This window comes from Dermacentor albipictus, chromosome 4 (genome assembly GCF_038994185.2).
Source record: "Dermacentor albipictus isolate Rhodes 1998 colony chromosome 4, USDA_Dalb.pri_finalv2, whole genome shotgun sequence".
In the NCBI taxonomy this organism is placed as follows: domain Eukaryota; kingdom Metazoa; phylum Arthropoda; class Arachnida; order Ixodida; family Ixodidae; genus Dermacentor; species Dermacentor albipictus.
In genome coordinates, this window is record NC_091824.1 from 153854745 (window position 1) to 153878695 (window position 23951).

General features: G+C 46.5%; 1 protein-coding gene across 1 annotated transcript; it reads left to right on the top strand.

The window, feature by feature from the left end:
• The first annotated feature begins 16073 nt into the window (after positions 1-16073).
• On the top strand, positions 16074-23650 carry LOC135903791 (uncharacterized). Its single transcript, XM_065434195.2, has 3 exons — positions 16074-16641; positions 18527-18866; positions 23427-23650. The coding sequence occupies exons 1-3, from the start codon at positions 16259-16261 to the stop codon at positions 23496-23498; spliced, it is 795 nt and encodes a 264-aa protein (XP_065290267.1). The 5' UTR covers positions 16074-16258; the 3' UTR covers positions 23499-23650.
• Positions 23651-23951: the final 301 nt, after the last annotated feature.

A 23951-nucleotide genomic window follows, 5' to 3' on the forward strand; every position in this document is an offset into this window, starting at 1 on the left:
AATTTTGATCCCAAAATATTAACGAACATCTATTCGGTATGCCTTGCTCCATATGTCATCATCGGAGATTTTAATGCGCACCATATGGCATGGGGAAGCACAAGGACAAATGCAAGAGGGCAAGGACTTGCAAACCTCGCTTGCAACCACGGCCTTTCATTCCTGAATGACGGCAGCCAAACGTTTATACGACGCATGAATTATGGCAGCTGTCTTGACCTAGCTTTCGCCTCCAGCTCTTTCACAAGATGTGTTAAATGGTTTTCGGATATCGAGACAAGCGGCAGTGATCACATTCCCACGTGCCTTGTCATCAAAGGGATGTCCAGGTCTTTCCCACGGAACACATTAATTGACTGGACTAATTTTACTTCCACCATGGAAGATGCTTGTCGGGAGGGCTTATACTCTGGATTAGAGGAAACAGTCAAGTCTGCAGTACGAGACGCCACGCGCACGGTCACGGTTTCGTCGAAGCACACGGAATTGGATATAGAGTTGGAGCGACTTCGTGCACTCCGTCGTCGTGCGGAGTGGCGCTACCGGCGTACAAAATCCATCGAAGACCTTAGGACAGCCAGACGACTACAAAAAAAAATTCAACGTTGCATGAATAGATTCGCATCTCGACGTTGGACAATGTTTCGCCAGTCACTAGACCCCCGAAAGCCACTTTCCCACACCTGGAAAACCATACGTGGTCCACGTTCCTTCCCTGAACAAAGCTTCCCATTCAGAGAGCTGGCGCTCTTCCGAAGGCGACTGGATGCTGATGTTGCAGAAGACTTTTGTGCAAGGATCGCTGATCAAGAAACCGGTCCAGGCTTTACAACCCCCATTCACATCCCTGTTTCACGTGACTGCCGCTAGGATCTTCCTTTCATAATGGAGGAACTAGAAGCGGCTCTTGCTCTATGCAGGCGTTCTTCATCCCCGGGACCAGATGGAATATCCTACCGCACCTTGAACAACATGAGTGATGGCGCACGGAGAGAACTGTTACATATATGCAACGTATATTGGCAAGATGGCATGGTACCCAAAGAATGGAAGACAAGCCGCTTGGTCCCTCTCCTGAAGCAAGGCAAATCCCTACTTGAACTCACCTCCTACCGCCCAATAGCGCTGGCCAGCTGTGTGGGAAATATAATGGAAAAGATGATCCTTGCCCGCTTGGAGTGGTACCTGCAACACTACAACCTGTTACCAAACTGCATGGCTGGTTTTCGTCGAGATCTTTCATCAGTAGACAGTGTTGTTGATCTCGCTACGTATGTCCAGCATCAAAAGTCATGCAAAAGATTATCTGCAGCTTTGTTCTTGGATGTCAATGGGGTATACGATAACGTATCTCACGAGGCTATCCTCGATGCTCTTGCGATGGTTGGCCTAGGTGGTCGAGTTTTCCAATGGATTTCTCATTACCTTTTTATGATATCTTTCTTTGTGTGTACAGGTGATGGTAAAACCGCACGACTCTACACCTACCGAGGTGTTGCTCAAGACGTTGTACTAAGCCCTACCCTATTTAACCTCACACTCATTGGTCTCGTTGAGCATCTTCCAGCAGCAATAAAGATATCAATGTACGCAGACGACATATGTATATGGACTTCAGGTGTGACATGTACTCAGATACGTGCAAGACTTCAAAAAGCTGCTACTCTGACAGCTATATACCTCCGCAACCAAGGTCTTGAAATCTCGTCAGACAAATGCTGGTGGCATTCACTGATGGCATTCACTCGCAAACCAATGACACCCTATGCCATCTCAATAAATGGCCAGATAATTTCTTATGAGAAGACTCAGATTTCTTGGGATAATCATTGATAGAGATCTCTCATGGAGCCCACAAGTGACCTACTTGAAGCAGTGTCTGACAGCAATCTCCCAGCTTTTCAAGTTTCTGGGCGGAAAGACTTGGGGAATGTCAGTGCATGAAATCCTGCAATTGTACAGGGCTCTTTTTCTGGGCTTCTTGAGATACAGTTTGCCCGCACTGACCAACACTTTCCAGACGAATCTTCGTGCTCTGCAGGCTATTCAAGCTCGGGCTCTCAGGGTTTGTCTTGGTTTGCCAAAGTGCACGTCGATATAGCGACTATTGTGATCGCCCGGGGATAACTCATACAAACACACATTGCGGTGCAAATGTTGAGAGTGCACATTAGGCATGTTGCCCATGCCCGTTCCCACCATCTTGCAACACTACTGTGAGAAAGGCCGCAGGCATCATTTTGTACTGCGATTTCAGATTATTGCCCCTGCGTTCCGTCAGGCTTCACCCCGGCGACTAAGCCATTAGTGTTCAAAGTGAATCTTGTAGTAATTAGCCTGGCTACAAGATAAATGTACCCATAGAGCACCAAGAAAAGGATGAGAACAAAAATACTGTGATTGAGTACTAATTTCCGGTTGGCTCACAGCTTACCCTCCTTTCACGTACATAATAGAAAGGTTCTAAGCACCTCCGGCAAAAGAAAAAGAACTAATCATGGAAAACTATATAACACCATGTCATCGCAATGAGAACGCTTCAAAGCTAGAAATATGCCCCAACTGACACCAGTGAAGCGCTGTCATACCGCCCCCATCGGTCTCACGGCGAATAATGTTAGGGTCCCACTGTCTTCGCACTTTTTTACTATGTCACGCTTCTGAGACTCCCTCCACTGTTTCATGCTTCGGTTTACTAAAATATCTGAAATAAAGGAATTTTCTTTCAATGAGCATACCTGTCAGAAAAACGGCGTGACAAGTTCCATGAGAACTCATACTTAGCTAGTGGTAGGTGCATCATGCTAACTTCACCTTGCGAAAGTCTCAAAAGAAAAGGATGCAGATAGCGCCGGAGACGAAGTGAAAGATTACAGTCGGGCAAGCGGAGGGCAGAATGTGTCAGCTCAAAGCAGGACAGTTACAACAGAACGATTTTGAGTGCAATCAATCACCCTTCTCTTATTGATTGCTTTAATTATTATTTTTTTCTTCTTTTTCATCTGTACTGAGATAGTCTGTTCAGTCATGGAATCAGCGATCCAAATCGTGCGAACGCACTGCTTGTTGAAATACATGTCGCCAGAAGCCTTAACCTTGCATGTAAACGCTTTTACTTGTTCAATGAAGCGTCATACCCCTTCCACCGTTCCAATAATGCTTGTTGTATTATACGATGCTCTTACTTGTTGAGTACACGACCTGTAGACCTGTAGATGCGCAGACGACCTGTATTGGACCAGGTGTTAGCCGCGTAGGGGGTTGGCACAAGTATATTGTGCGTATTTCATAGTCATTTAAATGAAGCTAATTTTTATTTGATTCAGCAACGCACAAGTTCGTGATAGTTGCTGTTCCGTAACTCATAGCTTGGCTCACGACAAAACAACGGACATGGAACAACAGACGTTACGCCCGTCCCTGTGGTTCTCTGTCCGTTGTTTTTTAATTGTTTGTTTGCAAAATTAATTAATTCATGATCGATCGATCTATCGATTGATTGATTGATTGATTGATTGATTGATTGATTGATTGATTGATTGATTGATTGATTGATTGATTGATTGATTGATTGATTGATTGATTGATTGATTGATTGATTGATTGATTGATTGATTGATTGATTGATTGATTGATTGATTGATTGATTGAAAGGAAACTGGTTACACAACAAACAATGCCATCATTGCAGTAATAACACTTGGACGAATTAAAGCAAATGATGGATCACCTTAACCTAGAAAGTCTGAGAGTAGAGTTGAAGATTAATATGCAGAAGACAAAGATAATGTTCTATAGCCTGGCAAGGGAATAAGAATTCAGGATTACCAGACAGCGTCTACTGTATGAAGGAGTACGTTTACCTACGTCAATTACTCACAGGGAGTCCGGATCATGAGAAGGAAATCTACAGAATAATAAAAATGCGTTGTAGTGTGTAAGGCAGGCATTACAAAATCCTGACTAGGAGCTTGTCGTTGTCATTGAAAATAATTGCATAAAATCACTGCACTCTACCGGTGCTAACATATGCGGTGGAAACTTAGAGGCTAACAAAGAAGCTCGAGAACAAGTTAAGGACCACGCAAACAGCGGTGAAACGGAAAGTGCTTGGCGTAACGTTAACAGACACGAAGAGAGCGGTTTGGATGAGAGAGCAAACGGGGTTAACAGATATTCTAGTTGACATTAAGAGAAGGAAATGGAGCTTGTTAAGAATGGCGAGCTGCAATGCAGGATTGCCACCCAATTACGACTGGGGAACAAGACGCGCATCCCCCACTCTCCGTCGCTTCAGCTAGGATGCGTTCGATAAAGCGGGCTTTGTGCTGAAACTGCCGCCATCCTCTAGCCCCATCGCCGTTGTGGCGGAATGAGTTCGGCGGGCGAATTATTGTGCCCAAACTCCCCAGCGCGGACCTGATCTGCTACGCGTGCGCGAGCTGCCGCGGGAAAGCCGTATTTTGTGGCTTCCCACGCCCCGACCGGGACGCAGGACAACGAGCTACCCAGAATGGCTCCGAGCTACCCGGAACGGCTCCCCTCTGACGTCGGTTCCGGACATTCGCCCGTGGGTGCCTTTGTGTGTGTAAACTGTTCTGCGGGGCGGCGGCGAGTTTACAATGAGTAAACGAACGTTCGCGTCACCTTGTATCGCGGAAGGACCGAGTGTTTAAAAACTGCTGTGGTGCGTATGCTCGAGACACTGCTCTTGAACAGTCATGTTGGACTGACACTCTTTTTCTTAAGCAGTCATGTTAGACTGATGCACTTTTCTCAAGCAGTCATGTTAGACTGATTTATATACTGTAAATAAACCCATATTCCTCGTTCTCGATGAGAAGCAGTTCTTCCCTTCATCAACGTCCTCAGCGTGGACAAGTTGGACGACGGCATGGGCCAGCTACCTTCGAATTCATGCCGGACTCCAATCTTGACAACGGATCACGAGCGATAGGATTGAGCCCCCAATCCTGACAAGCTGCGCAGGCCATGTGATGCGTAGTGTAGATAACCGGTGGAAGTGCAATCGAGGACGGCAGAAAAAAACTAGGTGGGGTGATGAAATTAGGAAAGTTGCAGGCGCAAGTTGTAATGAGCTAGCGCAGGACAGGAGTAATTGGAGATCGCAGGGACAGGCCTTTGTCCTGCAGTGGCCTTAAAAATAGGCTGAATATTTTAGTAACAACTGTTTAGGAGGGAGAGAGAAGAAGGAAGGAAATGCAGGGATGTTGTCTAGACCTTGTATAGTCCGCAGGCCTGCAGGATGAAGACGGAGAAGTGAAAGAAAGGGAGAGAGAACACGTGAGTATAGCTCATTCAAACGCACTATGCAAGGTGCAGCTTATTTACATTCCAGCACGTAAATCTATCACTTTCATGTACTGTATAGTACCGTAGAAGAGCTCACGTAGCCTTCTGGGCTGCTCAACTGTGAGTCCAGACTCCCAGGGCCTCTACTTCTGTAAAAGACGGATCATCTAGTCTACACAAGACACGCTGAAGATCCTGGCGTTGTTTGTTGAAGCGGGAACAGTAGCACAGGAGAGGATCGATAGTCTCTGCACATCCGCACTTAGCGCGTAAATAGCGCATAGCAAGTACCTAAGAATATTTCTGCGAAGTGTATTGCACAGACACGCGCAATAACAGTCGAGTTCTATCTTTTTTTAGAATGAGCTCTCAGTTGGTTTCCCCTCATGAGCATGTATAAGTCTTGTGGAGTCAAAAGCACCTGCGTAGAGCAGCGCGTGCAGTCGTCTTCCCATTCAAATTCGCCAAATCTCTGTCTAATGAGGGGGCGCAGAGCGAGCACGGACAATTCGGCGCTCGAATCGCAGGCACCGCTGAAACTTTAACGAGCCGCTCCCTGTGGAGCTTTCCCCGCGACTTTTCTATAAAGGAGTCGCCGAGTCAATAATGTCAATTTGCGCGTATATCTCTACTTAGTACTCCTTCGACAAGGAAGGACAGAACACGAAGCAAACTTAATAAATTACCGTCTGCTCAGGTCTCGCTCCTTCTTGAGCAAAACTTTTTTGGAACAGCGCGAAATTTGCTGTATTTTGCACGTCATGCACATATATAACGAGAGATGAGGTTCAGTACACAGGTGCCTGCGCACGCGCGTAAGCGACAAATTTATTTTTTTATCCAAGTGTCTTATCGGTAATTTTTCTTCTTTTCTTTTTTTGCTCTCCTGGATCCTTAGTTTCGCACAGTTAGACTTCAAATGGATTTACCTTTTCTCCTTAGCCTGCGCGTTAATATGTTGTCTTTTCTTTTGTCATAATGAAAGGTATGTTGTTGGCAATAAATATAACCTATAGGCATGAACAAATACGCAGAAAAGTCCGAATTTCTCCAGTTACCAGCTAACGTTCTTGCCATGTTACGCCCACTCCTCATGTAATGTGCCGGGCAGGGACCCCTGAGGTATAATATATAAAAAAAATAATAAATAAACAAATAAATAAATAAATATAGAGTTCTTAAATTCAGCTAAAGTGGAAGTAATTACATGGAAACAGCGCAGTTACAAACCCCACAAAGAAGCCGTAATGGTTAGCGGCAACGTATATTACATACGCCGTTAACGCACAATCCGCATAGAGCTCTTTTTTTTTTTTGCTCTGTTTCGGATTTGGTTGCCGCGCTTCGAAGCTTATAAAAGAAAGATTTCACTGGGAACGAACGATTCTCCATGTTAACCACAGCCCTTCTTAAGGAAATCGCATGAAAAAGGACATTCTCGTAGCTTGAAAAGTTATGAATTTGTTCCGTTACTTTTTTTCTTAGCCAAAGCGACGCAGGATGGTCCGAGCAAAGGATAAACAGATCCTTCCACAAGGTTTTTTTCAAGTCATTTGAGCAATGGCTTCTGCTGCCAACAAATTTCAGGCAACCGCACAGTGTTTTCGTTATCCTATGGGTGCATCGTATAGGAAATCTTATGAAAGAAGGGAATCAGGCGTTTGGTTAATACGCAAAAATTCCTCCGCTTCTCGACTTTAGTAGTTGTTCTAATGCACGGAAATGGAAAGTAGTTGTCATTTTTGTAGGTTCCACTGAAAAGAATACCAAAGCGAGTAAGAGTAAATCGACGGGTTAAAAAATCAAAAATAAGAATAACAAGCTTTCACTCTTCCCGCACCACAAACCTATGAATGTGTACTTTGCTCACAGAAGCGAAAGAAAAGCATGAAACCTGCGTAGACATCGACAGTCAGCGTAAGCGCTCACCCACTGTGATCGGCTTCCTTTCTTGTACCTCAAAAATTGCGGCCTTTCCTCCCACTTTGCTCAGTGTCGTAAGGTGTCCGCCTCAACGTTATTGAATGTATGAAACCGGCGCCGCAAGGGCTGACTCAGTGTTCACCAAACGCTATATTCTGTCGCTGAAGTGGTCTAGGGTGCTTCAACGTCGAATACTTCTTTTTTAATTCTTCTTTTTAAAAAATAGCTTAACGCAACAAAACATAATCCAGGCCACGGAAAACAAAATTGAAAACAGCACTTACGTGCGGCCTTGTTCCCAGCGTCTGAATCTTTGAACATGAGTTTGCGTAAGGAGAAAAAGCTTTCAAGGAGGATCTCAATCGTCTCTCGATCACTTCAAGGGGGTCGAGAGCAAGAAAATTTGTGAATCGCTGGTTTAGGTGTCAAGGGGGCAGCATCGATGCTCAGATGATGGTGGTTATGTCCTAGACTCGCCAAGAATCCGCTTCTCAACTGAAATGCAGAGATCTTTTCTTTTGTTTATTTGTTACTTGATTATTGGTGATCTATAGCACCCTTGGCAATATCGGGTAAGCTGGGTGATACTTTTGACAAAGCTATGCGAAATTTGCGGAACTCTGTGATATTAAACCTGTCCTGAAACTTCTGAATGGGAATTCGTTGAATCTGAGACTTTGTAGAGCCTTCGCTCTGCTTGTTCACTTATGGCCAACTGGTAAGCAAAATACCTACTTAACATTTTAGCGTGATTACAGGTGACACAAGACACGAAGGCCTTCAGATTACTCTTAGTTATATATAACTATATCCGCCTAACGCATAAAATCGGTCGCTTTCTTTTTTCTTCACGAAAGCTTAAAAGAATGCTTGCGTTTAATGTCTTCCCTTATTGTCATTTAAATGTTTCCTCTGATACTGAACCATACTGCATACGTTTGCTCAATGAATTTTGTCGCCATCTTATTTATTTATTTTTATCATTTCACTCCCTTTCCTCATTGCAATTTTGTATTTGCAATTCCAAGGCGGCCTTACAATGTCTTCTGGCATCTCTTCGTCGCGGGTCATGTGAACAACTCGTGTCGGAGATACGAGAAATGCACCATCTCATGATCGCGAAAGGACACGACGTCGTGTTTCAGTGGCTGCCTGGTCATTGCGGTATCTCCGGCAACGACCTCGCTGACGAAGCTGCTAGAAAAGCACACGAAGGAGCAACCCTTGTTTCAATACCTTTATCGCGGACCGACGCAGCCCAACACTTAGGCAAGCTAGCGCACTCTTTGACATTGGAGAAGTGGCACACATCTGAATTCACTCACCATCGCTTGCATTCTCTCGATCCCTCTATGCAACTGCGGCTGTTACCAGGTCTTCCGCGAAATGAGGAAACAGTGCTGTGCCGCTTACGTTTGGGAGTCGCATTCACAAATGCTTATGCATTTCTGACTGGAATGGCTGATAGCGCCAAGTGCAATGCCTGCGGTGTCGATGAAACCATAGAACACCTACTGTGCTACTGCCCATCTTATGAAAACGAAAGGCAAGACCTCTGCACAGCTCTCAATCAGCTGGATGGGAAGCCGTTCACCTTGAAGATCTTGGGACCATGGCCTCGCATATCGCAGCTACAAAAGGCCACAAAAGCGCTGCTGCGATATTTGAAAGCGACCGGATTGAGTGAGCGCCTGTGATTCGGACTGAGTGACCGACTGATATCTCCAGTGTACTTTCTCTTCTTTTCATCTTTGCGTCCCCCTTTCCCTTTCCCCAGTGTAGGGTAGCCAACCGGGCTCAGTCCTGGTTAACCTCCCTACCTTCCTTTTATCATTTTCTCTCTCTCTCTGTATTTGCTTTCAAGAACTTTGATTCCGACCGACCTCTCCGTTTCTTCTTAACTACAAGCACTTACGCATGTTTCATCAATGTGTTGTTCTTCAGCCTCCCCCCCCCCTTTCCCCATACCCACTTTTCTTATTTTTTTTATTATTTTGTCTCCCTCTTAATATCCCTCCTTTTCTTCGCTCACTATTAATTTTTTATGTACTTTTTCGTTTCTACAGCCGGCAAGCATTGTGCCGCTCCTGGTGACAGTTTCCAGCTATCTCCTGTCCACTTTTGATTTTTTTTAATGTATGAAAACAAAACAGCAATAATTTCTCTATGTCTCTGGCAGGATGCTTTAAGTGATGCCATTATACGTACTCAATGGTCCACAAAGGTTGCGGTCGCTATTCTGCCTTTTACTGAGATCACATCAGGGTTGGCGCTGCCTGCTACTGCACACAAAAAAAAAAAAATGTGCTCATAACGTTCGTAATGTGCGTGCGTGCGCGGATGGTGGGCTTTCGGTCAGAAAAAAAGTCACTCTACATCGTTTTTTTTTCTTTTTTTCGTGTTTTTCCCCCTACGCGCTCGAATTCCAGCGTCCGCTAATTACGTTTGTGAAGAAAACCCAAGGGGAATAGAAACGAGGTAGTGCAGTCTGGTTCTCTTCGCAAGAGCTCCTTGCCTCAGTCTGGTCTACAGGTGAAGTGGAACGTGCTCAAAAGCTACTGCTGGCCTTCCTTAATTTGCTCCAATACACTTCCGGTTTCGAGAAGGGCTGCTCGGACGACAAAAATAATGAAGATTGTAGCGCAACGGGAAGTATACGAAGAGGCGCAAGATAACCGGAGCATCATTTGACATTACCTATTATGTTGAGACTCTGTGCTGTATGATCCGTGTAATTAATTATTTACATTTTAATTAACGTTACATTTTATTGAAGGTCATTACAACAGCCCCAAGTTGACTCGGTCACTGTAAGGATGGCGGAACTTTCTCCATGTTCGGCATGCAGTGAAACACAATTTACCATGATTAGCAGACGGTCGAAATCTACTGCTATAGGAGCACATTATTTAATTTCATTAAAACCAATTGTTCATTTGTTAATAATGTGCAGCTGACAGGTACCGTAAACAGGAACACACACCAGCGGCACGATTCTTAGTACCGGAGCTAAAAGAAGAAAAAAATATTGCAACGAAACTAGACACAACAGTCCCCAAATAAGGAGTGATCTTATTCGGAGCCGAATGACTAGCGAAAGGAATCGTTTTCCTCAGCACCGTCGTAAACGTTTGCTTAAAGAGGGGCTGCTAACTAGGTTCCAGATAGCTATACATTGAAGCTGCACTGTAAGCCTACACAGGCAGCTCCAGTTTCTCTTTCTCGCTCCACCTCCTTCGTTTCCCTTCCCCTCCCCCCTCATAAAGCCACCGGGCCTATACGTGTTACGTCTGGACCGTCAGGAGGTTTCCATTAGCCGTCGTAGTTTGCGCTCGCTTTCACCCTGTTCCACACCCCCACGAACCATTTCCCCGTAGGGGCCAAGGCAAGTCGCTAACATAATTGGCCAACGCTAATTGGAGCCTCGATAACCCTTGCTGTCATGAACACCGCAAGCAAAGCGCCGACGACGCAATGACTAGTATACGGCACGAGAAAGAGGTGCACGCACAAGGCGGTGGACGCGAGACGGCCGGTGTCTTGCACGCACAATCGCTTCCATGACGCACGGGGAACCGCCATTCTGACGGCAGCAGCGCGGCACGTATTCGCCGCCGAAAATGTGGGAGCCCGCAGTGCACGTGGGAGTCCGTTCGCGGCCTTGCGCCTCGCTGGCTGCATGCAATACAGCCAGCGTCACAGGCGAGGATGTTGTGCCACTGTATACTGGGGGTGGGGGGGCGGCTCCACCGGTACGCGGCCGTGGTGCGCTGCCCACGGTTCCGCCTTGAAACAGGCCCACACCCGCAACGTCGGGGCAGCCCACACGTGCACGGTGTTGCCGCTACTTTGAAAGAGGGCGCCTGTCCGCGCCGAAGAAACTGGAGCAGCGGCGGCTGCAATCGCGCGACGAAAAGGTCTTCCGGGGAGAAACGGGAGGGCGTCAGAGTATTCATCCGACGCCCCCCCCCCCTCCTTTTTTTTTTTTTCTTGCTGTCTGTTGTGCGGTGCGGCCTGGCTGCGTGAATCTCAACCTCCATTCTTGGGCACACGTGAAGCGAGTACGCTTAAAGTTCTACACTTCATTTGTACAAGTCACAACTGAGTTTTACCGCTGACGGTGGGAGTAAAAGACGGAAGGAAGAAGAACGAGGAGGAGTAAAGTAATCAAGAACTTAAACAAACTAAGAAATAAAAAGAAGAGGAGGGAAATGTGCGTTAGTTAAAATTGCTTGCTATTAGACACACGGCAAAAAATATATATTATTGTATGAGCACTCCTCAGCATCGCAAAGAAAAAAATAAAATGCTATACTTGATCTATTCTCACTGTTTAGATGGTGCGGTGTGTTGCTATCATGTACAATTATTTCGCGTAATTGAGTAATAAGGGTGCATTTGAGTGTCAAAGATTGCCCCTGACATTTCCCGTAGCCCGTGTAAAGAGTGCGCTGTTTCAGCATGTACGATGTGCCCCATGCGCTAGCTAAGTGTACGCTTAGCTGCCGTGAACATTACCCAGTGAACATTACCTAAGAGGAGTGAAATAAAAATAAATATTAAAGATGAAAATTCCACTCGACAGGAGGGAAGGGGTCTGACGTCGTAGTCACATGAAAAGAAGACGCGATGGCTCGTTCTCCCCAAGCCAGGAAAATACATAAAAAAGTGATGACGAAGTAGACACACGAAAGACGGAAAAAACGAAGACAACGCTATAGCACGCAGACATATCCTACACGCAAAGACAAAATGCCAGAACAGAGAGGGACAGGCTATATTGGCACGCAAACGCACATCCACTCACGCACGCAGGGCAAAATAAAAAGAAAGAAAGAAAGAAGTCTCGAGGGAGAAAGACGGTTCCTCCGCTCGCGATTGACGTGCTGTGGGTGCAACACGGCGCGCTGTCAGCACGCTCAGCTTGGTTCAGCTTGCACGGCCAGTCACGTCCCTTTTCGGTGCAGGACAGTGCATGCCATTTTGTCTCTGTGGCACTGGCTCAGTGCTAGCGAAGTAAGAAAGTCTACGCGACTATCGCTTGAACGTAACTTTTGTTTATCTAATTTATTCCCATAATCCTTAAAGGCCCTCAGTTGAATACAATATATAAGGGGTTGGGGGGTGTGGGTGTCTGGGGTGGGGGGGGGAGGCTTTAGAAACATAGACGTTGTTACAAACTAGTAAAAAAGAATAAGACGAAATACAGGACAAAGGTACGCTAGCAGACTTTAGCTAGTAAAAATATAAGTGGAATGAAATGGGTAGTGCACACAACACAACCGTACGATTAAAAATTATTAAAATATAGGTTGCTCGGATTGAAGTACTTGATAGCAACTCACAACAACCAAAGAAAATGCAACTAATTAGCTGCGTGTAGCGTGCCGCGAAATTTCACTTGGTCACGTCCAGTGGCAATACCAGAAGGCAAGCTATTCCTTTCAATGATGGTGCAAGGTGTAAAAGAGCGCGCATGTCATAACGTGCGACACGGTATATACTCTTGACATGACTGACTTCGTTGTTCATAGAGTAATTCGCAGTGTAACGATTTCAAATCCTCAAGATCAGTGCGCTCTCCGTGAACGCAGCAAAATCTCCAGTTTGGCCTTACTTTTAAAGCGATTCTACGAAGTTGCATGAAAGTCTGCACTCCGAAGCCTCGGCCAGCAGGACCAAGCCGTGAACTGCAACTTTCTCCTATTTGCCCAAGATGCCGCCGATTCTGTTGTAGCACTCGGCGCGCTGTCGCTGGAAACTGGTACAAGACTCCCACAAATGCTAACGCATTTGCTATATTTCTATAAAATAAGCTGATTTTTGTTGTTGTCGTCGTCGTCGTCGTCGTCGTCGTTGTTGTTGTTGTATAGAAGCCCAAATGCTTAAATGTATTTTAGCATCTGTGCGACACATGACACAACACGCGTCCTTTTGAAAGCGCATATCCCCGAATAGCGTGTTATGTCGTGAAGATCACCGCATATTCGATTCAGCGGCGATAGAAGTGTGAATAATGTAGACTTGGTTATTTGTGTGTTTCTAGAGGAGCAAAAGTGTGGCGGTGCCTCACTACTCCGGCCGGGAGGATAGAAAAGGAAATTATTTCTATTCAGTATCGTCAAACTCAGCGTAGTCCGCCGGACCATCATTAAAATAGCCGCATAATTTTAGACCCATGCTAAAGCTCACGGCAGCCCGCTTTTCAACCTGCCCAACACTGCACGCAACTGTTGAGCAACTACACCTAGCATATAACCCCGTGCGTATGCCCTTTTCGTGTAACGAGGCCGCGCACTCCTGTCGTCTTTCGTCCCAGCCGTCAAGAGGCGCCACCTGTCAGCCCTCTTCGCGCCTTCTCTTCATGCGCCAATACAAAGGCCTTCAATTTGTCAAACAACGAGCCCACATTTCTGATTGTCCTTTGCTCGTTCTCTGATTCCCGAGCTAGAGCTGACGCAAGTTTGTCTCTCTTTGTACATAATTTAGCCATCCTGGCCTTTCTTGCCGCAACTTAGTTTCTCTTTTTCCACAGGCAGCCCTCTCCCCTCCCTCAACCCAATCCACGCTGCCTTATTTTTTAGTATTTTTATGCATCCATGTGCCTCGTGCCATGACTCGAGCTAAAGTGAACAGTTCCTTGTTCCCCTCAAGGTACGAAGTTGACAGCTGAGACTGCTGGTGCACAAAGCTCCCAAGTGCTTATCTTTTTTTTTTTTTTTCCTAGCATAGAAAAATGGGAAGGTGATTTCTCTCTCTTTCTCTCCGAAGAGATTATTTATTTAGTTCTCTCCAAGAATGTATCTCTCTTACTTTTCTCTAGCTGCACGCTTGGTTGTCGCTGATCTTTCTTTCATACATTCAAACCGGTATTTCGCCGCTAACGCCCCCAGCAACACTGCAATCTCGTTGAGCCAAAGTAAGCTCACGTCTGACTCGAAGCGGACATTCGATGCGTGGGCGCCTTTGCTGCAGGCCCACGCCGTACACGCGAAGGTGCCTCTCGAGAATAGGAAGCATCCTAGCGATTCGCCATGTTCGTAGCGTGCGGAAAGCAGGCGAAGTGAGATAAAGTCGTCGGAAGCGTTCCGACGAGGTCCTTCGTGGAGTCGGAAGCTCGTTCTGTAACCAGCAATTTCGGGCTCAATCGCGACGTCTCTGTGCCACCGGACAAGTCTGCTGTTCTTGTTTCAGTTCCATCTGTGTGCCAACAAAAGAAAGCAGTCAGAACAAATGCACTCTTAGTACAAGTGGGGCTTCCTAGGACTTCTGGGGATTTGGCGCAATATTTTTCAGGCGCACTCGTGTCATGCAAACGCAGCGTTTGGTGTTATTTATGCCCCCGGGTGTCTTCTACTTTGGCGTTTCTTCTGCGTCTGCTTTTTTCCAACAAAGATACCAGCTGGATACCAGATGTTTCGTACAGAGAATAAACCGAACTCAGTTATTTTTTTCAGCAACGCGTCATTAGCGTTAGCGAACACCAGATATTGTGCTGCAATCAATTTCTAAATACCCCCTCATTACTTTTGAATTTATTACACTGGGGCGGATGTTAAAATCGAGCGAATTGAAGCTGGTCAGTTTTCAAAGCACTTACAAAAAGGTAGGATTCCTGAAACTAGCAGATGCTTCGAGACATTTTTCAAACAACGCCGATGTTCTCGGCATGTTTCGCAATGACCGAGAACTTACGGTAGAGGAGGAACAAAGCGAAGAGAAAGATTAATACGACAATAACAGTGATCTTCCTAAAAGCGGGCATTGAATTCGGCCTCTCGTGGTTGGCATCCGATGGCGTGCGCAGCTATTTGACAAAGGAGACAAGGTGACTGTTTCAGAAACTGGTCAAGTGCTTATCGATCGTCTCGACAGGTGAAAATATGCTGCATAACAACGATAACTTGATTTATTCGGCGAAGTGTTCATGATGGCAAAATAGTGGAGGAAACCAGACACAACACTGGAAAATAAACCTGCCTCCAGCACTGTCTTGTAATTTCCCCTCAATGTCCATGCTTCTTTCTTCGCACTGCTTTGTCCTCATGGGCGAGCATAAGGCACCTACTCGTTCAACGAGTCGTCCTCTCTGTCTTTCCTGTGAATAAATTATATCTATCTTTGTTAAAACACAGCCTGTGTTGGAAGCATTGACGATGAAGATCCGTGCCACGTCCCCGCAAGAGGAATATGCCAAGGATCGGACGGCAGAAGGTAGCGTAAGAGAAGTAAGGTAGAAAGATGGGGGCTTTGGAAAGGATGCATACCTATTAATCAGCGCGAACACAGCGGAAGACACTGAGTTAGAAGAACACGGGATAAGCGCTGTGTACGTCTGTGCACAGAGAAATGCATATTATAATATGAGTGAGCGAGTGAGTAAAAACATTATTGAAAATAAATAAAATAAGGCACGATGGCTGGGGCCCCTATTCCAGGGCCCTACTGGCACGAGCGCCACGCTGGGCTTAGTCCAGCAGAGCCAATTCTAAGAGTAGAAACGGAAAATTCAAAATGAAAGATCAGAAGAACAAATACACTATTGGAGTAGGCTGTAAGACTTGCTTATTTGCTTGCTTGTTTCCTATATTATGGCGCGTGCTAAATGAAAGAAAATTATGAAAGAGCTCAAAGAATTTGGAGAACCAATTTCACTGAAGTGAATAGTCAACAGACAAGAGTAAAGCTTTAAGAAATCTGCACGATAATCGGTTTGTTTCAATGAAAACTTTTCATACATCACAACAAACAGTGCCATGGTTATAGCTGAGTGGCGGTCAGAAGTCAGCCGAGAGAAAGATAAATATCCGATGAGCCACGAGCTTGTGCAACAGCCCAGAAGACGTCAAAGAAGTGACGGCCAGGCGCGTGCCGCGAGCCCGTCGCCGCTCGTGTTCGGCGTGGCTCATTCCGTTCGTTCGAACACCGCAGCTGGAAAAACGGTGTGCTTCGTCCGCCGGCGCCACGAACAACGTCACCCGGACGCCGTGAAGATCAGGAGGCAGCGTTGCGCAGAGGCAGCATGGACCCGCCCCAGGAGGAGCCCGAAGGCATGATGAGCCCCGGCGAACAAGCGCTGGCTGCGGCGGGCAAGCGCTGCGCGTCCACCCAGTCGCAGTGGCCGCTGCCCACCGCCGAGCCGGCAACGTGCCACAGGTGCCAGTCCGAGATGCCGGCCGGAGGAGAAGGCGCCAAGACCGACGGAGGGCGCGATCAGCAGCAGCAGCAGCAGCGCCGAGAAGCCGCGGGCGACGCGTCGGACTCGAGCACCGAAGACACGAGCGAGACGTCGGACACCTCGTCCAAGGTGACTTCGATGCTAGAGGGAGACGCCCGCTGCTACGGAGACTTCCTCAACGAGGAGGCCTGGCTGGATCGCATGCTGGAGCAGCTCGGCTTGCCTAGGTGAGACGCCAACACGGCACCTGGCGTTCGCTTACTAGAGAACGCGCCGTATTTAGGCAGTTTCCTACAAAAATTGCTTTGGTAATGCGGTCGTCCAGCACATATGGGAATGTTTGTTAGTACGTCTATTTACCGTGCTTGTGGCTTCGGACGCTTATATGGCGTTATTGCCTTTTACCTTTCTAGAAACCAATATTTTCCAAACGACCGAAGGCATTAAGTTTCTGCTCAAATGCGCATCAATGTGAATTGCTTCATTTCTAACGCCCTCTTGACAGGGACCAGTTTGCAAAAACACAAAACCATTTGAGGCCAAAAGGACAAAGTGAGGCAATTATGTGTACTGCCCACCAATCCCATTCCGGCTGAACCGCCATCCTTGCAGCTCCTGTATGCACTAGCGCTAGAGTTCCCTATTTTTTTTTAAGGAAAGTTTATGGTACTAGGCGCACCAAAGCCGCACAAATCCTCATTCACAAAAAGAAGGCGAGCCGTTCACGACCTTCGCACAGGAATAATGGTCGTCCGTCCTTTTGTGGACTAGCTATTCGATTTCATCTTTTCTAGTGAATTTGCGCGGCACACCAAGAAATAGCAAATGACACGAGCTTTACGTAGGAAAACTAAGCACCAGGATGATTCATGCCTCTCCATCATACACAGGGGTGTGTATGATGGAGAGTGTATGATTCCACAACTACTCATCTATTGAAATGAAGTTCTGTGGTCCGTATTGTTAACAATGTTAGTGACTCTCCTCCGTGTAATAATGTATAATAAATGTTGGAGTCCCTAATGAGTAACATTGACTCGCCGTCCCGGCCCTGCGGAAGAGGATGTCCAGCGAAACTGTTGGAAATCTCCACTACAACTGCAGAGGGGGGTATGCAATGCTTTATTGCTTAAGGGTAATGGTAGTAATTATAATTTAGAGTAATGGTAATAATGGGACTAATGACAATTTGGAAGCACGCCACCGCTAGCCGCTTTGCCATTTCTTTCCCTGGAGCTGTTCCTCAGGAGTCCTACTATGCATTGCCTACCCATAGCGGTGCTGCGACAACAATGAAATCAGCTGATAGGCTGATTCTTTTAGATACGAAAGGCTAGTGACATCAGCCCCACGTCGCAAACTGCCGTCGCCGCGGCAGATTCACATTCTTATCAGGAGCGTCTTATCATCAATGATGTTGTTTGGATGCTTGTTCTGTGTTTGCTCTTTGGATGGACATCTCGCTTGAATCGCTAGAAGTTTATTTTTTTTTTAATCGCTGAAGGTTCTTATTTTTCCGAGGACGTGCCTCGAAGAAACCCGACCAATTTGTGGCTAATAGCTTCGCTGTAAAAGTTGATGAAACATGGCTATTAAAAGACGGGCGCACGTTGACCCCTATAGACCAAGAAGGACAAAGATGATGATGGCGTTCATCTTGTCTTTGCTTCTCTGTGTATGATCAACACTAGCCGAGCTAAGTACTTCTCTGGAGCCAACTTTTCATCAGGGCAACAAAAGTAAAGCCAAAACCAAACAATGCAGACATGCTCCCTTGACGAAGCGGCTTGCTTTTCTTCGGCGTTGCTTTGACGAATGCAAGTTTCCGTGTCGAAACGTTGGCTTCAGAGACATTCGTTGTTCGACCACTGATGATGCTTTCAAACTTGTATCCTCCTGTGATCGTGCTGTGGGCGGGTCGAACTCTGCATGCCCCTGTATTCTGATCGCTAGCCCATAAAAATGCAAGTTGTTAAATAAACTTTCTCGCCTTCTGATTGATAGCTTCTTGGACTTGAAGAAGAAAATAGCCTTTAACTTGAAGAAGTAGACGGTAGATTTGTCACGTTGACAATTCAACCACGGTTCGGTTTTACGCCTCCGGTTGTGCAGGCCGTACTATAACGAAGGCCCGGTGTCCGTGAGTGCTACCGGCGCCGCCGCCGCTGCTGCTGCTGCTGCTCCAAGTGCCGGTGCCGTGGCCACGATGGTGGCGGGCGGCGAGCACCACGGCCCCTCCAGCGAGCCCGAAAAGGAACTGGCCGAGCTGTCGGCCGAGGAGTACTACCACAAGGAGCTGCGAGACGTGCTGTGGACCATCGTGTCACTCAAGCTCGACGACATGCGCGTGGCCACTTCGCAGATGCGCGCCGCGTGGAAGTCGTACGTGCGAAACTCCAAGATCGTCGACGACATGCTCCAGAACAAGGACCGCGCTGTCAGGCAACTCAAGGTAATGCACGCGGTATACATGCGAGACCGCATTAAACAAAGAGACGCGTTGGTACGACGCGGGGTAGGATACGATGTACGGCGCATCTGAAGACGTGCTTCGTAAAAACTGCTTATTCGTCAGGATGGTATTTGCTGGAGGGCATATTTGCCGCTGAAAATACACACGAAAAGGCAGACACATTAGAAATTTCAGTTTGTCCAGTATTCCCGGGAAAGGCAGGCGGACTGGGCGTTTTACCGGACGGGCGGAGGCGTAAACGTGAGCGCTCTGCACGGTGCAGCTACCTGGTGGCTCAGAGCTCAATTAAACAAACACACAGCTAATGTTGCACTATCAAATGTATTCTACTTTGCTGCTGGTATAAATTTTCGGCTGGAAGACGATTAGGCCACTGCCGAAAATTTACACCAGCAGCGAAGTAGAATACACTTGACACTGCAATATTATACGGGCGAGCAACTTTCTGCGGCTATGAATGGCAAGCTACGGGTGCGCGGTAGCTGCGCATGTGATACCGCGCCAAGTAGTCCGGCAGCGTTTGACAGTGCTCTTGGTTGCTCGGAACAGACGCTGGATCGACGCAGCTTCCACGAGCGACGGTTTCTCATTTCCCCAGACGCGGAAGGGAAAAGTCGCGAAATAAGTAAACCTTTACACTCAGTGGTGTGTTCTGTCTTACTTAACTGCTGCTAATGAGGTGTTTGTTTTGTCTTCCCCAACCTGAACTAACGTGGAATTAAACGCGGGATTATTTTCAGACGCGCTCTCACTTGTGCGCGCTTTGCCTCCCTAGCTTTCCCTTCAAAGCCACAGAAAGTATTTCGCGAGTATATTATTGACGACTGCACGGTCAGCCCGTGCAGTCACCGCTGTGTGTTCCATTTTGTGTGTTTCTCTTTAGCGGAAGATTACCGCGCTTGGTATAAGGTACAATGATGTTCCATCACGTTTTATTACACAGTAAAATGTTTTACACCCTTAAGGGTGTTTGCTTGTCCCATGAGTAACACCCCTACCACTATGGCGTTTAAAATTTATAGAGGACGTCAAATAAACTCTAGCTAGACGTGCGACGAGAAAAGACGCAATTGAAAACTATGTAAGCATTCTTACAGCCTTGGGCGCACCGAGAAACGCGACAGGAGAATTTGATAGCGGCATATTTGAAACTTAGTTTAATGCACTTTTATGTCGCCTGTCACAGCTGTCATCCATTTTACTTCCAAGGAAAAGTCGGCAAACAAGATACCATCATTGGTTCCCACCAACAATTTGATCTTAACCCTTAAACGTGAGGGTGTTTGCCATGGGACAACCGAACACCCTTTATACACCCATAAAGGTGTAAAAATTTTTAGAGTGTAGGTCCTAACCTGATAGAAGCTAATGAAACTTGAAGCTTGATAGAAACTGATGGAAGTTAAATAGAACATGATTGAAGCTGTTGAAAATGTGGTTACGATTATTGGTACGACTCGGAAATCCCACAAGAAAAATCGTACCATGTGTCTCCTCTTCAGGGAGTGGTGGGATCCCGCGGGGCTAACAAACCACCGGGGCTCCTTATCCTTTTCCCCCGCCCCCCCCCCTCCTTTTTTTTGCCCTGCTGTGGTGTTCACATTAACCATCTGTTTACGTGCTTGCAAGCAAAGCAGGCAAATATATTGTTAGACAGAAAATTTGACAAAGAAATTGCGTTAGTTTATTCAATTTCTTTACCGCTGTTCAAAATATGTCACACACAGAAATTGACACCTCACTTCAGAGCCCATCTGCAGACGCTCCTATAACATTCCACGTTATTACGTTTTCTTTATTTTTCTTGCCAATGTCTCCTCGGCAGTGAAAAAGTTTTCGCTCATGCGTTCTTCCAAGCGGCAACAGCTGAGGACTGGAAGCGAGCGTTTACTGCAATGCGCGCGCCGAGGCAGCTTTCAGACACCTGCCTCCGACGACTGCTTCCGCTTCTTCGATCCGTGCCTTCATAACGCGAATAAAGTTCGCGATGAAAAAGAGAGAGAGGGAGGGAGGCTTCCGCATCGTTTGCGAATGACGCTTCAGTGCGAAGCTATGTAGCTAACACCTCGCGTGGCAACAGCGGCTCCGCGCTGCGAAGTAGCAAAGCAGGAAGGATAATCCTGCAAGTGCGCATTTTGTATGCAAAGAAATAATGCGGAGAACGCAGCCCTCAGCTTTCTTTTCCTGCGAAGGACACAGTATTGACTTCCGAAGAAAATCGAGGCGAACCCTGAACGACGTCCGAAAGTGCAATCCGAGAAACTGCTCCTTTAATTGGAAAGTGCTGTTTCTGTTTCTGCGCGATCTCGACACATTAAGCTTTTCTGCTTTCATTTAAAAAAGAAACAACAGAGGAACCGTGTAACGTCGCGTTGTCCTGTAACGAGTAAAACAGCGCAAGGTCGGTGAGAGATGTAGAAGAAAATGCTCTGCTATACACGCACGTTTTCTTTTGCTGGGCGAAGAATACGAGAAGCGGTGACTCTCTGTTAATTCTCTTCTTTGTTCTCCCCGGTGACAGGTGGTGGATATTTGTAACGCGAGTTCCGAACATATAGACGCCACACTGGGCACATTCGGCAAGGAACTTTAATTATTCACCCGGACGTTCAAACTCCCCACTCCCCCTTATACCTAGAAACAAAGTACACGGGTTCCCATTGAGCTCATAAACAAGTTAAAAAAAAAGCTCATTATAAAAGCTCGCGCTGGTCACTAAATTTGTGCTTCCTTAGAGCCGCTGTGCCTCCCTAGCACAGCGGCTAGGGAGGCACAGCCGCTGTGCTAAAGAAGAAGAAACGTGAAAAAAGAAGAAACGTGATTAATGAACTCTACATTAGCCGTTGGTACAGTCCGTTTGTTACGCCAAGCTATCCTGCATTATCTTCGCGGGGCCAACGTTGAACGAATGAAATGAGGGATCGATGCTGTTGAATTAGCAGCTTTGCTATTGGTTTTATGGGCCTAATGGTAACAGCCCGTCCGCCGTAAATTCTGCATCGATCACTTTCTATTTGTGTCCAAGAGCACCACTTTTTGTGCCACAATGTCACCATAACTTCAACAAGTAATAACGACACAGAGGTTATGTTCGTCTTGTTAAGTTTTCTTCAGATGCTAAGGTCCACAAGCTTTCCCGTTCGAGCTGAGATAACAATGTCGGTATAAACGCCAGCTACTCAAAATGGGAATGTAAGTACGCGTGCAACGTACTTTTATACCTTTTTCAGTTTAAACTTATGGTACAGCCATGAGAGAAATATCCGAGGGAACACGAAGTTAATCGTCAAGGAACTCTTAGTGGTCACACTGAGTTTAAAATATGACTAATCAATACGAACCTTGCAGCTTTTTTCCAGTACTTTGAGGTCGATGATACACTTCTGTTTGGGATATAGTTGATGAGACGCAACGACCGCTTGGATGCAAATCCTGCTGTCCCCTTAAATATTGCTCGCAGGAATGCATCAGTACATCACAGCTGATCTAAATGCACGGGATGATTGATCCACATTCGAGCTTAATGTCATTCAGTATTGATTAACGTCTTGGACTCACGCTCACGTTGACGGTACCATTGCTTTAATTTATGCCGGTGTCCGTTTTCGTCGGATTATCATTGTTATCGAGTTATCGCTCAGCGCAAAACGCGTCTATCGTATCCGAAATTTCCTATCAGATTCGAGAACCAACGACTGCGTTCGGCGCTATCGCGTGGTTCGATAAGTGTATTATAGAGTATAAACTTTGAATCCGGCGGTGTTAACTGCGTTCGGAATGGGTAGCTAACGCCCATTAATACCAGTGAGTACTTTGTTACGAGTACTTTGTTTAGTTGTGTTACTAACTCTATCATTACCTACTGCAGTTATACTAAGGTAGCAAAAGGTGTGACAATAGGTAGTAACTGCTACGATCTTTCCTGAGAGTGACAGCCATATCCGAGGGAACACCTAGTTAATATTCAAGAAACTTAGGGGGTGACACCGAGTTTAAACAACGATACCCGCAGGTATCGTCGTTTTAATTATAGCCCGTGTCCATTTGCATCGGATTACTGTTGTTATCGAGTTATTGCTCAGCGCGAAACGCGTCTATCGCATCCGAAATTTTCCATCAGATTCGAGAACCAACGACTGTGCTCGCCGCTATCGTTTCGATTCGAGTGCTCAGATATGCTAGATATTCGTGTAAAAATGTCCCACTTCATCGTCTTTGTTGGAACAGATTCGCCCAGTAAAGCTGGATTCTTAACTCGCACTTCTGGGAGTGTTTGGTTATTAACCAGCACTACGGCGTAACGATATTGACCTTCGGAAAATTTTCTTAATGCGAGGACACTACGTCTTTGCTTCTTTAGTGCAGCGCTAACGTATTTCCCAACCGAGACGCTCTACTTGAGGGCCAGCCTGCTAACTTCAGACGCCGTCACTTCGCGCACTGGTCGGAACCGTACGCACACATAACGACCGTTCGTAAGCCTTGCCATTCTCAGTCTTATCGCAAAAATAAGTACTGTGTCACCTCGGCGCATTGCAGGAACAGCTGGTCCAGCTCAAGCTGGAGAACAAGAGCCTGCGCGAGCGAATTTGCGAGGGATCACAGTCGTGAAAGCAACGCACTCTAGACTCAACAGCTCCGAAGCAAAGAACAAGGCCCGAAACTCCGCGTTCCGCCAGAAGTCGGGTCTGCATTGTGTGTGTGTGTCTGTCTTTTTTTTTTTTGTTTGTTTCTACAGAAATAAAGGTTTAAGTTGTTAAAAATGGTTTTTCCTTTTCCTTCTTCGCTGCACAGACGAATGTGTCTTGTTACAAGAGTTAGCCAAGTAACGTAGTGCTTTCTTGCCTACTGCAGTGGCAAGAGAGAGAGAGAGAGAGGAAACGCAGGGAGGCTAACCAGTCAAATCTTGCTGTGAAAGTACTCAAAGCATTACCACGCTTTAATGGAGTGTAATTGCCCCGACACTTTGCTATGAACTAGAACCGTGCATAGCACATGATCTAAGCGAATTATGTTTGAAGGCGACGCTACAGACTGCGATCTGGGGTGTCAGTCTGTACCGCA

Coding starts and splice junctions, on each gene's coding strand:
- LOC135903791 (XM_065434195.2), top strand. CDS start 16,259: ATGGACCCGCCCCAGGAGGAGCCCGAAGGCATGATGAGCCCCGGCGAA. Junction 16,642..18,526: donor GAGCAGCTCGGCTTGCCTAG/GTGAGACGCCAA, acceptor CCGGTTGTGCAG/GCCGTACTATAACGAAGGCC. Junction 18,867..23,426: donor GCGCTGTCAGGCAACTCAAG/GTAATGCACGCG, acceptor GGCGCATTGCAG/GAACAGCTGGTCCAGCTCAA.